We start from the raw sequence: 14,905 nt of genomic DNA on the forward strand, positions 1-14,905 counted from the left end.
CTGTGAAGAAGTGTCTGCTACGTCCAGGAGTCTCGTTCTCACAACTAGTTTCCCCTCCTGTAGCATAGCCTGGAAGCGAGCTCAGTCCTGCTGGGGAAGTTTGTCTGCAAAGTCTCCCAGCTTCCTGTAGGTAAGGAAATTGTATTTAGCTAATAGAGCAAACTAACTGGAGATACGAAATTGGAGGCTGGCAGAGGAGAATACCTTGCGACCCAGGTCCAGTTGCTTGCCCTCTTTGTCTGCTGGGTGGAGTATGCATGTTGTTGCTGGGCCCACTCCATCGCTGCCTGTATGACGAGGGAATTGGGTGGGGGGGATGAGAGAACAGAAACTCAGACCCCTTTTCAGGTACATAGTACTTCATCTCCACCCCCTTGGGGGTGGGTGTGCAAGTGGCTAGAGTGTGCCAGACAATATGGGCTGGTTGAAGAATGGCATTTTTGATCAGTAGAGCCACTCTGGCTGGTACCGAGGTACATAAGATGTCAAGCAGCTGGTGCTGTTTGTCCTGTACTTCCTCCAGTGGAACGTGGAGAGCAGCAGCCACCCTACATAAAAGTTCCTGGAATTGACAGTAGTCATCCAGGGGTGAGGAGGGAGTCAAAGACACTGCAGCATCTGGAGTTCCAGCAGTACCTTTGGAGTCAGACTAAGTGGAACAGCCTCCAACATTGGTTTGGAATGCCAACTTGATGGTTGAAGAGATAAGATAAAAAGACACCTCTCAAGTGGAGCAGGAAGGTTCTGAAGGTGGATACTGCAGCCACAATCCCCAGTAGGACCAACAAGGCAGATCCAGCAGCTGCTATGGAGAGCCCCGAAGAGCAGAGTACCAATGGCTCCATTGCTGGGGAAAGAGAGGGTACTGCCACTGAGTCAGCAGAATCTTGGGGTACTTATATTGGCAGTATGGGAGGGCCAGACCCTGCACTCTGTCAGAGTCCTCCAATGCTGAAAAGTCAGGCTGGTACAAATGGTGGTGCCATTGGAACCAGCGGACCCACAGGAACCCATAGAGTAACCCATAGAGTAACAGGCAAGTCTAATGTAAGAGAGCATACTCCCCTGGAAGGCGATGGCACTTGAAAACATGGAGACCTTCCCTCCTCCATGACAAAGAGCTCATAAGCCAAATCAGGTCTCCCTGGTGTCAGCGATACGCACTGTAGTCAGAACCAGAGCCGGAATGGGAGCCAAAAAGAGGACTGCCTCAGAACCGAAGATTCCATTGACTTAAGCAGTGCCAACCTGGAAGGAGTATGTGGCTCAGTGGATGGAACTGGCGGATCCAATGGTCTATACAACAACTTTTTATCACGCTTGTGAGCTTTGGAACATTCTGCTTCCCTGTGAACAGATCTCGTGGACAGGGCAGTATCCTTCTTGGGCTTGGAGGAAACTTACTGCCGCGCTTATATTCACTCACGACTAAGCCTTGGCCTGAGGTCCATAGCACTGGTACCAGCAGAACCAGACTGGAGCTCCATGGTAGGAGGCACACTCCTTGATTGCTCAGACCAATCTATGAGGGGGTTCCCTGGTCTGGATCCTACTGCAGCTTCATGGCAACCTCCATGAGGTGCTTCTTGAAGTGGACAGCACAGCCTTCTCAGGTATGGCTTGGGAAAGAGAGGCAGATACTTCACTTGGATGCAAAGTGGGCTTCCCCCATGCAGTAAAGGCAGCATTGGTGCTTGTCGTTGACTGAGAACAAGCAAGGGCAGAAAGCGCAGATCTTGAACCCCAGTGTCTTCAGCATAATCCAGTACCCAGGAGGGAGACCAGCAAAATGGCGTCCCAAAGACCTTAAAATCCTAAAAACTAAAACACACACTAAAACTACTGTAAAAACAACAAAAAGACCATTTACAAGAATAAAAGTCTTTTCGAAGGTACATCACAAGAGACCATGTGGTGGTGAGCAGGAACGACCTCAGTGATCGCACTTTATCACTTCAGGCAAAACCATGAGATTCTGTCCTGAATGTAACATCCAATAATATAATTAAAAATGAACCACGTGGCCCTTCAATTAGCCAATATAATTAGAGGAGAGATCAATGTTAAAAAAACACCCTAAAACACCTCACACATGCACACACAAAAGAGTAAGTAAACTTTTTCACGGTCATTATTTTTGATTCCTATTAAATACCTAAACTACATATGAGGGAAAAAAAAAGTTATTTATATCAACTATTATAATAAACAAAGAAGTAACTAGGCTGGAGTAAGCTACTGATTACTATTTTTCGTATGTAAATTACAAAACTGCCTGCACTATAAGGGGAGAAAGGAATGTACAGTCACTTATTTATAGAAGTAGTTTATGCATGGCCTCTTGCTTGTTCTTTTCTGTTTTCCAAGTCCATAAAAGATGAATTTATATTATCCATTAGCATCTATGTACTTGCATATCAATTCTAGTAGAGGTTAAGAAAATTGGCTGGCATAACAACTTTCCACAGATGACCTAAGGTATATAACCAATAGCCAGGGAAGTGCCAAGAAATTAAATTAATCTGGGATTTCAAAACAAAAACATCTTCCTTACCAACTAACGTTCTGTCTCTGCTTACATCTGTATGGATTTCTTGGAGCCTCAGAAAATACATTCAGTGGAGTTCCAACATCATTCCCTAGCAGTGGCATGCATGACATTTTTAATAAGGCATGCAGTTATACTTGCATGCCTTTGGAAGTCCAAAATGGCACCCTCCACACAATGACCTTGGATGCACCGTATGTATAAGGTCACACTATGCGGAGGATGCCATTTTGTTCTATACTATGTGTTCAGGGGCCAGACGAAACTATCCTGCAGGTGAGATTCAGCCCACAGGCTACTAGATCGACCATGTTTTTTTTAAATTCTGGGGTATGCAATGGTATGCCACTATTCCCTAGAAAAGGATATGGCAAAATAGCAGAATGGAATCAAACTCTTGGGAATAGAGTGAAGAAGATTTACACAGAATACCTAATGAAGCATGCTATGGCTACCCAAGGCAGGAGATTAGTTTCTGTAAAATCTTAGCTTTCACTGCTGCACTGCAGGGACAGCAATGGAGGCTAATTTCAGCAGGACAGAACCCTTAGTGAACTAAAAGCCAGAAGAGTGGAGGTATTTTTAGGAAATATGTACAATTTTTGGATGTACCAAACGTGGCTATAAACAGCAGTTTAAACCCATTTTAAACATGTTATAAAATGTATTTACCTCCACGCTTTTTGGGAGCTTCAGGTTTCATTTTAACGATATTTCGGCTTCTAAATTCAGGCCCTTTAAAATCATCTTTGTCTTCATTCAGCACTGGCTCTGGTTGTACAACCACTGTACCTAGAATAATTTCATTTAAAAGGTGGAAACCATTACATATCCAAGTGACATTCCAGTGAAGTGCAAGACTCCTGTTTAAACAAAAGCCAACATTGCATATAATTTTCCCCCAACAAGCTATATGATGACTGACTGATAAATATATCCTACTGCACAGGTGTCCATATTACAAATATCAATATCACACACCTCAAACTGGCACTGGTATTGCAATTGTAGGACAGAGATCAAAGACTGAATCGACCCTGGAGAGCAAACTACCCTCTCTAGCCCCAGATGCAGTACATGAAGAACAGAATAAAGCATAACAGTGAGACAATGTGGGTGAGCTTGCAATGCAACTGTTCCGTGGCACCTGGAGTTTTAGGACAGCTAACTGAGCATCTCTCAAAAGCTGTAGAAATTTCTTCCCTCCCCCACCAACAGGGCAAAATCTCATTTTCCTTTTTTACAAAATTATTAAATTTACTAATGTTTTAACAAAACCGAACAGTGCTAACCAAAGTTACGTGAAGAAAAAAAGTGTAATTTCACATTTAGAGCTGGGTTTCAATCCTGTGTCTCCTGGGAATTTGCAGTAATACAATGTTCTGTGAAAATAACCATACAATGACTGCTTCTGGGGTCTCTGCTATACTATGGCTTTTATAGAGCTAAGAAAGGCAAGCTTTTTTGTTGTTCTTTTTAAACAATGCTAAAACTAAAAATATCATAGAATCTCAGGTTTGGAAGGGACCAGGAAGTCATCTAGTCCAACCCCCTGCTCAAAGCAGGACCAATCCCCAATTCTGCCACAGATCCCTAAACGGCCCCCTCAAGGATTGAACTCACAACGCTGGGTTTAACAGGCCAATGCTCAAACCACTGAGCTATCCCTCCCCCCATGGTGTAGAGGGTGTTTTAAAAGTATTGCATTTAAAAATAACCCAATAATGACCAGCTTTTTCTGTTTTGTTTTTAAACATATTTCAAGATCTGGCCTAAACCTCTAATACTTTTAAGCAAAGGGTACAATTTTCAAAAATCAGTCACTTACGAGAACTAAATCCCATTCTCAAATGGGACTTAGGTACTTCTGAAAATTTTACCCGAAATGTTTACAAAAGAACAAAAGCAAAATACCATTTCCTGTTTCATGTTGTCTTTATTTCCACAAAAATATGGATTCCAATGCATATTTTGAATTAAGTAATCAGTGCATCCTGGTAGATCCAGTGATTTATGTATGTGGGGTTCAAAGTAGACATTTAAAAACAAAATATTTTAACCTTTTGAATGCTATAATCATAGTAGGGCCTCAATATCCTGCTTGCTAAGGTTGGCACTTTACAAAAAAAATAAAAATAAAAAAAAAACAGACGAAGTATACAACGTTTCCCTTTGTGGCTATTATGCATATTCCATCATATAATCTTGACACTAATTCGCAGAATTCAGACACACAGAAAATGCATGCTCTACCTTTAGGTAAGCTTTTCATATCAACATCATTTTCTGAGTTTTCATTTGAAACATCTTCATTTACAGTTTCAGGTAAGGTTTGTTCATCATCTGATCCAACATATTTTGTTACAACTGTAGGTTTCCTGTATGAACAGAAAAAAAATCCACATTTGTGATAAATATTTTATAGCAATTTAGGTGTATATGGTGCTTTGCAATCAAACAATCTCCCTTGGGTCAGGAATCTGGTAATTTTAAATTCTATTTTTCGATCTAATTTAAACTGCATGAGATGATGAAGCAGAGAGAAACAGACTGGGCAAGCATGACAACAGTAAACAGAAGAGGAATTTTGTTCTTAGAGATGCATAAATTTTTTTTATTCCCCCTAGAGAAAAGATTATATGTTGTTTTGTTTTACATATTTTAAAAGGATCTGAAGGACAGAACCGTAAGGTTTACCAAAAGATGGCAAAAGACAAGAAGGAAAGTGATCAGTGTAAGGTTGCTAAAATGCAGTTATTTTTGGCCACACAGAGAATGTGTTTTCTTTAGGCACAAACTGAGAAACTATTACCTTAGTGCATTACTTCTTGAAAGAGAGCAAAAAAAACATGAATAAACTGAAGTGCATCAGACTGGCAGTGTTTGTCTGAAACATCTCATACTGTTACCAAGTCTTGATTTTACTGGTAAAGTATTGATTTTATTGGGTATTAGTGACTCACTAAGACAGGGTAAACTGATTACCCCACTTGGACACATAGAAATGACTTTTCCAAGGGAAAAAAATCCTGGGTGTAGGGTGATAGTCCTGAAGGAAGAACCCAATGAGCATTTATGCCTGATGAGCCTTGAGATAGAAAACAAGATACCATCAAGACTTTGTTAATAAAGCCATACTCCAGGAAGGGGGTAAATTTGAACTTGACACAGTGAGCCTCCTCAGCTGGTGTAAATCAGCCTGAAGTTACATGGCTCCATGCCAATCTACACTATATAGTTAGCTGGCCCTGCGTAGATTGTTTCTGTAGACCAAGTTAGGGAAGGCACCTAGTTACAAATAGTATTATTCACATTTTCCTTTTCAAACTAACCTTTTCGAACGTGATGATCCTAAAGATTTGGATCTTTCTGAAGAGCTATTGCCCTAAAAACAAGGAAAAATTTTGAAGTCACAAACATCTGTTAGTGTGTGACCAGAACATACACCAACAAAAAATTATTTTCTTGGATTCTTAGGTATACAGCAGCAACTCAGAAGTCAATTTCTAGCTGGGTTTAAACCAATCATATCCCATTTCTTGTTCATACTACATTTCATATCAAGGGTAGCAGAACAAAAATTAAAGTTTTGCTTGTAAACGTAGTGTTGTAATTAGCTGGATTCAATTATGAGACTTTTTCGTTTATAAATTACTACCTGGATTAAGATCTCTTAAAATGAATATATATTTTGAGCCCCACCAAGCACACACTGCATCAGAAATTATAAAGAAATATTATTGTGATCTGAGAAATTCACAGAATCATACACCATATTTCTTATGCACCAATTTGCAGGAAATTGAGGAAGTATTAAAAATAGTAGAGGACCCCTTCGTAAGATTTTATTTCCCTGCAATCCTCCATTCCAAAGGGTCCATTTAACAGTTACGGCTCGCACTTCACAACTTTCTGGGCTAAGGACTGGGTGTGGCTCACTCAAGAGCATATCATCAATATTCGTGGGTCACTTGAGGATGTGATTTATTGCACTGTTAATAAAAGAATACCAATTGAAATTATAAATATTTTTGTTTTGTATTTACATTTTCAAATATATTGATTTCAATTATAACAGAATACAAAGTGTACAGTGCTCACTTTATATTATTTTTATCAGATATTTGCACTGTAAAAAAGGTAAACAAAAGATACTGTTTTTCAATTCACCTCATAAAAGTACTGTAGTGCAATCTCTTTATTGTGAAAGTGTAACTTACAAATGTAGATTTTGTTTTGTTATATAACTGCACTCAAAAATAAAACAATGTAAAATTTAGAGTCTACAAGTCCACTCCATCCTACTTCTTATTCAGCCAATCGCTAAGACAAACAAGTTTGTTTACATTTACGGGAGATAATGCTGCCCGCTTTACATGTGAGATATGCTAAACCTTTGTATGTCCCGTCATCCTTCGGCCACAATTCCAGAGAACATGCTTCCATGCTGATGATGCTCATTAAAAAAATAAAGCATTAATTAAATATGTGACTGAACTCCTTGGGGGAGAATTCTGTATCACCTGCTTGGTTCTGCCATATATTTCATGTTATAGCAGTCTCGGATGATGACCCAGCACACTGTTCAATTTAAGAACACTGCAGATTTGACAAAACACAAAGGAAGAATCAATGTGAGATTTCTAAAGATAGCTACAGCACTCGACCTAAGGTTTAAGAATCTGAAGTGCCATCCAAAATCTGAGAGGGACAAGATGTGGAGCATGCCGTCAGAAGTCTTAAAAGAGCAACGCTATGATGCAGAAACTACTGAACCTGAACCACCAAAAAGGAAAATCTACTTTCTGTTGGTGGCATCTGACTCAGATGATGAAAATGAACAAGCATCAGTCCGAATAGCTTTGGATCATTGAGCAGAACCCGTCATCAGCATGGAAGCACATCCTCTGGAATGGTGGCCGAAGCATGAAGGGGCATATGAATGTTTAGCATATCTCACACATAAATACCTTGCAATGCCAGCTACAAAAGTGCCACACAAAGCCCTGATATCTCACTTTCAGGTGACACTGTAAATAAGAAGTGGGCAGCATTATCTTCCATAAATGTAAACAAACTTGTTTCTCTTAGCAACTGGCTGAACAAGAAGTAGAACTAAATGGACTATGTTGGCTCTAAAGGTTTACATTCTTTTGTTTCTGAGTGCAGTTATGTAACAAAACAAAATCTACATTTGTAAGTTGCACTTTTATGATAAAGAGATCGCACTGCAGTACTTGTATGAAGTGAACTGAAACACACTATCTTTTGTTTCTCTTTTTTACAGTGCAAATATCTGTCAAAAATAATATAAAGTGAACAAGGAATACTTTGTATTTTGTGTTGTAATTGAAATCAATATATTTGAAAATGTAGAAAAACATCCAAAAATATTTATAAAAAATGTCAACTGGTATTCTATTAACAACAGCGCGATTAAAACTGCAATTAATCACAATTGTTTTTTTAACCGCGATTTGTTTTTGTTTTTAGTTAATTACATGAATTAACTGTGATTAACCGACAGCCCTAATACTTTCATGAAAAGGAGTATTACTTACCATTACGTAATTTGCCACTTCCCAACCATGATAATTCACAAAATTGCAGCAGCTCCCCACTTCTCATCAAAGATTTAATAATGGGTAGAAGCCTCATGATAGTACAATGTGATACCTTCCACAAAGTATACATTTACTCATGCATTATGAAGTACCATAGGAAAAATACGAAAGTAGTCAAAACTATGAAAGTACATTGAATTTATTATTTTACTTTTTATTTTTAAATTGTGATTGCTTGCCTAGTCATAATGGATGTCATTCATATCCACTTAAAAGGTTATATTGTGTTTTTTTAATTCAACTTTTAGAAGAAGTTCCCTAATCAACTTTCACATTCAGCAGATATGGTAGTGTAATCCAGTACAGATTTTAATTCAAATTTAATCAATCTATACCAGCCATTTTTGGATTACCAGCATTACTGTAAATCAAATGCACCATATACTTTATTCCTACCTCTTCCCTGTTATTTTCCATTGGAGTTGGACTATTTTCAGGCCCACTACTTTTACCTGTACAAGGAGGGAAAAAATGTAATTCACTGAATGGTAGAAATCACTAACAATTCTTTAAATTATAAATGATGGTTGGTATAAACTTTTTTACAGCATTATTAAAACATTACTAAATGGACAATTAGTCAGTGGGGATGAGGAGTGAGTTTTATATAGAATCACAATAAAACCTTTGCATAACACCATGGCATCATCTATTGCACACATGCTAAATAATTTACAGAAAATTTTATTTAGATTTTTTTTAAAAATACCACTGCTACTATTTTTCAACCTTTTCCCACCAATAAAGAAATCATACTAGAGGAGCCAGAGTGCAACTACACATGCTTCACACGAAAAGCAGTAACAACCAATACATTCCTGAAACTTCTGTACATAACATTGTGATTTTAAGGACTGATATATCAAGGACCTAGCTAGCACAGCTAAAAATAAGTGATGTATCCCATTTGATATTGTGGAGTCTCCTCTTTCAAGATATACAGACCTCCTATTTCTAGCCCTAATGGGTTGTGGGATATTAAACCTTAAACATGTCATTGATCCAGGACTGAACCCCCATCAAGTGTAATTTTGAGAGAAATGTTATAGGTTTTTTGAGGGGGAGAAGGGAATATTTCTGTTTCAGTATTCTTTATAATGCAGCTATATGAAGTTGCTCAAAAGCTTAGAATGTTAGAAGGAGCCTCACAGGAAATGGATTAATGGAAAGTACAAAAATGCTATTTTTCATATGGATATCACGAGTATTATAGATTAGGCTCATAGCACTCTTTACATTATAAGACCCTATTTTCAGTTGCTTATAATTTTGCAAACTGTTTGGGCTGAATTTTTCCACACTGGCTGTGTCTGCCTCAGGCCTAATGGCTTTTTTTTTTTTTTTTTTTTTGGAAAATTTCAGCCAATACAATGCAGATGTTTATGAAAATGACAGTAAGAAAAAATGTTTTCTCTGTATTAAATTCTTCAGATCATTTCTCTGAAGTGCTCTCGTGTCCCTCTGTTTTGCAGCAAGATATTTAGCTGGATTTTTCTTGCTAACATCCTCAGGCTCTGATCACCATGTGGTGTCAGGAAGGAATTTTGCTCCAAGTCACCCTCCTATTCTCTGCCTGTGGCAAATAACCATTTAGTGTCCTGCGGGCTGTAACGTTTTGGTCACATTTCAATTGCTGGGTTTAGCATGTGGGCACTGGGTGTTGTTGGTGGCACGTGACATACAGGAGGTCAGGCTAGCTGATCTGGTGGTCCCTTCTGGCCTTAAACCCTGTGACTATTGTGACAGATATTGCAACCATATGCAGTGTCTTTGGGGGAACATATTACATTATGCTTATGTATCACTGTGGCTCAGGAATTATATGTATGATTGTGTTCTACTCCATGGGGGTGAATTACTACAGCTCCTTCAGGAACTAAAACACCGTAGGGTGATTAAGGAGAATCACTCATTGTACCAGACAGGTACCACCCACTGGGGTATTTGCATATAGGGACTCAAACTGGGTTACAAGAGACTAGGAAAACCAAGAAAGGGCTTTTGGCTTAAAAAGGATGCATTTAAACTGACTCAAAGCCTTCTTTCTGATCCAGCAAACAGACAGGACCTTCTGTCCAAGCGGGGCCGAACCCTTGTGGAGGGTTGGAAAGACTTTGGCCTACTAGGGCCCTATAAGAATAATGGGTGACTTATTGTAAACTTTTAGCATGCCTGAAGGACCTTTTGTTTTGTTTTCTCTATAATGCTTTTACCTTAAGAATAAACATGCTTGCTTACAAAGAGCAGTATGGTAACTTGTAGCTGATGGTTATATGCTGTTCATAGCCTTTGGGGAGAAAGCAAAGCACAGATAGACTGGCCTTTAAGTAGACTGGCTTGCTTGGGATATCAAAGTGCAGGGAGTTGGGAAGGGAAGCCTTAAAATCCCCATCAAGAGGAAGAGAGATGCATGTCTCCCCTTAAGAGAGGTGATGGCTGAGTACTGAAAACCTTAAGCGGGTGCCCTTAAGGGACCAAGGGAAGGGTATAAGGTACACTCATGCCAAAATTGTGACAACTAATTACTTGAAATTTGGCTGAGGGGTGATGTGCCAAGGATGTGCCTCTTGGCATCCTCATTAAAATTCGCCTAACTTTGGTTAAGTTGTAACAATTTCAGTTTGCACATGCTCAGTAGAGAATACTTTGATTTTAACAGCTAAAATTTCGGAAGATTCCATCTTCACTGGGCATGCTCAAATCTCACTGCGCCTATGTGTGACCAGACTGTCACCATACCCACAAACTGACTAAGCATGTTGTACCCCCTCGTATCACAGTGCTGACCAGACTGAACATGCCGTCACCACACAGCAACTGAGCAAGTTCTCTCCAGTCTAGGGGTACAGAGCTGAGAGAACACCAAGATGGGGAATTGAGAGCAGGGAGCCTGTCTTTCCTATGCTCTCAATGACACCTCTACTCCCTTGTAACACATCCACACAGTGCAGTATGAAGGAGGAAGCTGTCCGATTCAAATACACAGGAGACAGAAGCCAGACTGGTCAGGAAGGAGAGTATATTGGCGCACACAGTCTGGTGAGACTGAGACAACAGTTATGCAGTTGGAGGTGAAGAGGCTGGAGCAGGAAGCTGCGGGGGGAGGGGGGCAGACTTGCTGGGCAAGAAGACTAGGAGTCACGGTGGGGAAGGGGTAGACTAAGACTTGCTGGACAAGGAGAATGCAGTGAGGAGCAGGAGGGGTAGGGAGGACAGATTGTGGGCAAGGAGCTCAAAAGGGAGTGAAATCAGAACTGGCTGGGAAGAGACCATGACTACGTGTGAAGACGGGATGAGAGAATGATGAAGTCAGAGATCCGAACTATGACAGCAAGCTTGGAGGGGGGAATAAGAACTTGCTGGGCAAAAAGACTGAAACGAGAAGCTTGAGTAGAGTCTGGGACTGGGAAGATAAGGATACTAGGACTGGTGCAAGGAGCTGGGGGGGAGGGGACGGGACGGGACATGACTGGAACACCTTGGAAGGGATGAGGCAGAAGGGGGACAAGTCTGGAGGAAATAAGCCGAAGTGGCTGTAACCACTAGAAAACACTCCCCTCCAGAGCCTGGAATGCCAAATTCCCGAGTCTCACTATTCCTCCTCTGCCAGCAAATATCTGTGAAAATCACTGGTTAAATGTGTGTCTGATGTCCCTCTAGTACTGATCCACATAGAGGATAACAACTTACTATTGCTATCAGTTACTCCACTAGTTCAAGTGGCAGAAGTCTGTGTAGTGTATCTAAAGGTTCCACCCATGTGGTGTTGTGATGCCACATGACAGCAAACTGAAAAAACAGAAGTTCTTCTTTAAAAAAAAAAAAAAATGAGAAAGTTACACACACACACAAACTATGTTAAAAGACCACTAAGGTTGCATAATCAGGCACACAAAACTTAGGAACTTTCAAGATTAAGGTTGCCCGAATAAGCTTCATTCAGCCCCCTTGTGTGTATGCATTGCGATACAGTGTTAAATTATATGATCACATAGTATTTTTCTACAGGACTGCAGTCTTATTCAGTGATTCAATATTTTGTTTTCTCCTCATTGTTCAATTTATTGTAGACTGTTCAAATCCTGTTATGAAGAAAAAATTATTTCCACATGGCTTTTTTATGGTGCTCATCACTATAGTAAGCGGAGTGCTTCAAAGAAAAATTAATTAGTCTTCTCAAAACTTCTCTTGAGATGAGGGGGAGGTATTATCTCACTTTTACAGATGGGGAACTGACGCACAGAGAATATGGTCAAAAGCATTCACTAATTTTGGGGAGCCAACTTGAAAATCCTAGGACCTGATTTTTCAGAATACTTTCAGAATATGTTCTAAGGACAACTCCCATTGATTTCAATTATGAGTGGTCAGCACTTCTGCCAATCAGACTTCAAGATACCAAGCTAGGCCAGGGGTTCTCAAACTGGGGGTCAGGACCCCTCAAGAGGTCACGAGCTGTCAGCCTCCACCCCAAACCCCACTTTGCCTCCAGCATTTATAATGGTGTTAAATATATAAAAAAGTGTTTTTAATGTATAAGGGGGGGGTCACACTCAGGGGCTTGAGGTGTGAAAGGGGTTGCCAGTGCAAAAGTCTGAGAACCCTTGAGCTAAACACACAATTAGCGAGCACCTCAAAGGTTTGGTTTAAGTGACTTGTTTAGCATCACACAGGAACTCTGTGGCAGAGGCAGGGCCAAATCCAGTTCTCCAGGACAACAGTGAAGACCATGAGACCCTCCTTTCTCTTTCTGCAATCCTCTGTCTCATTCACTCGACACCTTCCAACAAATGAGGAGGGTCTTTAAAGACAATCTTTTTTATTACACAATTCATCCCCAGAGCAGGGCATTGCATGAGGCAGAGGTCCTATGGAAAAATAGCATGCGATCAAATGATTAAAGACTATTATAGTTCATACACACAAAGGGTCAGTAGTTTTTTGTAATTATATATAATGTATATGTGTGTGATATCACACACATACACCCTTGAAATTTGTCAAAAGGACTAAGCAATTGGTGTATCTCTGCTCCACAGTAATTCTCTTTCATGGACAAGAGCTAGAGTCACATTTGTAACTACACAGGACTGGGAGAGAGGTGCTGCAAACAGTATCCTCCCCAAAACAACTTCACAATGACAGATATCTGTTTATCCATGTCACAGTTTGGTTTTGGCAAAGGTGCCCTGAAATAAAGCACTGAAGCACCAAACAGGAATTGAATCGTACAGTCAGTGTTGACACTACAATGCAGTAATAAGGGGACAATATTGTCAGAAGTGCTATACTTAAGATGAAATTTTAAGCAGAACTCCAGTTAAATCAAAGGGATATTATCGAGTATAGCAGAAGTTTGTGACTTTAACAGAAGTTTTACATAATCCAATATGAATATAAAGATCTTCAGTTGATGTAAATTGTCTTAGCTCCATTGAAATCAATGCTGTGTATCTGACAGAGCACTTATTTTTTTGTATAAAAAGAATATTTCAAATATTCCTAAACATTAGAAATGCAAAACAGTTGCGTCCGGTTATATAAGGAGAATAAGAAAGCTGAAGTAAATACAAAGTGAAAATGACCAGTCTTATTTCACTATATGATCTGAGAAATATAAGAAAAAGCACAGGTAATAATCAAGTAAAATTAGATTTTAAATTTCTGTCAATTTTAATAAGGTAATGAGTTGTTAGTGAAAAGTTAACTATTTATTTTGACAGCATCCTTTTAGCGATCCCATGGATCTGTCAGAAAATAGAACAAAATACATTCCTCAGCTAATACAATCCCAACTTTCCTCACACAGTCACTTCATTGCTATGGAAAGTGTTTCAGGAAAGTTGGAGTCTGAAAAGTTCTATAACAAATGCAGATTCCTACTATACATTAGATTATAATTTTCTGCTGTGTGTTTATTTTAAAAGCCTTCATTCTTGACAGTAGTTAAAATGAAGTTGTTGTTTTTTAAATCCAGTACTTACCTATTAGATATTTTGGAGATACCAATAATTTTCCAGAAGAAACCTAATCATTTGCTTTAGAAAAGCGCTTTTGTTTTAGTGGTTTCTGACTTAATTCACAAATTGTTCCCACAATTAACATGAAAACAACTCCCTCACACTCTGTTCCACAATTGTGAGGGTCAAAAGATCTTAACTTCAGCAGCAAAACAAGATGTGTCTATTACACACTGTTAATATAGGTAACCATGAGAAATCTGAACCAAAAGCATCCCAGAGGAGATACAAACATCCCCCACCCCAAGGACACACAGATAGTTTAACTTCCATGAAACGGAATACTGAATACTTTGTTGGTTTAAAAGTGTTATAACATACAGAACATTTATATTCACAAATGAAAAGCAATTTATACCAAGAATCTACTGTATATTTATCCAGATATCTCCACTTAAGAAGGAAACAGCAAGAACAATATTGCATATCTGTACATCAAAATGCATTTTATTGCACTACATTCCAAGATGTTGAATAAGAGTGTACATTTAAAAGAGAGAAAATATATATATATTTTACCTATACTTTTGCTCACAGATAGTCTTGGAGGCGAGTTTGCGTCCTCAGATTCTTCAGAAGAGTGAGCCAAAAAGTCATGAAGCTTCTGCACCAATGTATTCAACTTGCTTTCACTGATAAAACACAGAAGTGTCACTTGAAATTAGTCTCACTATCTCATGCTACTTTATTAATTAATACATAGTGCAAGCTTG

At 39.2% G+C, this 14,905-nt stretch overlaps 1 protein-coding gene across 8 annotated transcripts in view; it reads right to left on the reverse strand.

Annotated features, from left to right (window-relative positions):
* The window catches only part of ATRX (ATRX chromatin remodeler), a 140,915-nt gene that overhangs the window by 109,353 nt on the left and 16,657 nt on the right, over positions 1–14,905 (reverse strand). For 4 of the 8 annotated variants that reach the window (XM_073361133.2, XM_073361132.2, XM_073361138.2 and 1 more), the window contains 5 exons: positions 14,712–14,824; positions 8,569–8,624; positions 5,881–5,933; positions 4,802–4,926; positions 3,221–3,340 (listed from right to left, as the gene is read on the reverse strand). In XM_073361133.2, the coding sequence (XP_073217234.2) occupies positions 3,221–3,340; positions 4,802–4,926; positions 5,881–5,933; positions 8,569–8,624; positions 14,712–14,824 (467 nt within the window). The other 4 variants (XM_073361135.2, XM_073361134.2, XM_073361136.2 and 1 more) reach the window with 4 other exon arrangements.

Source organism: Lepidochelys kempii, chromosome 9 (genome assembly GCF_965140285.1).
Source record: "Lepidochelys kempii isolate rLepKem1 chromosome 9, rLepKem1.hap1, whole genome shotgun sequence".
NCBI lineage: Eukaryota > Metazoa > Chordata > Testudines > Cheloniidae > Lepidochelys > Lepidochelys kempii.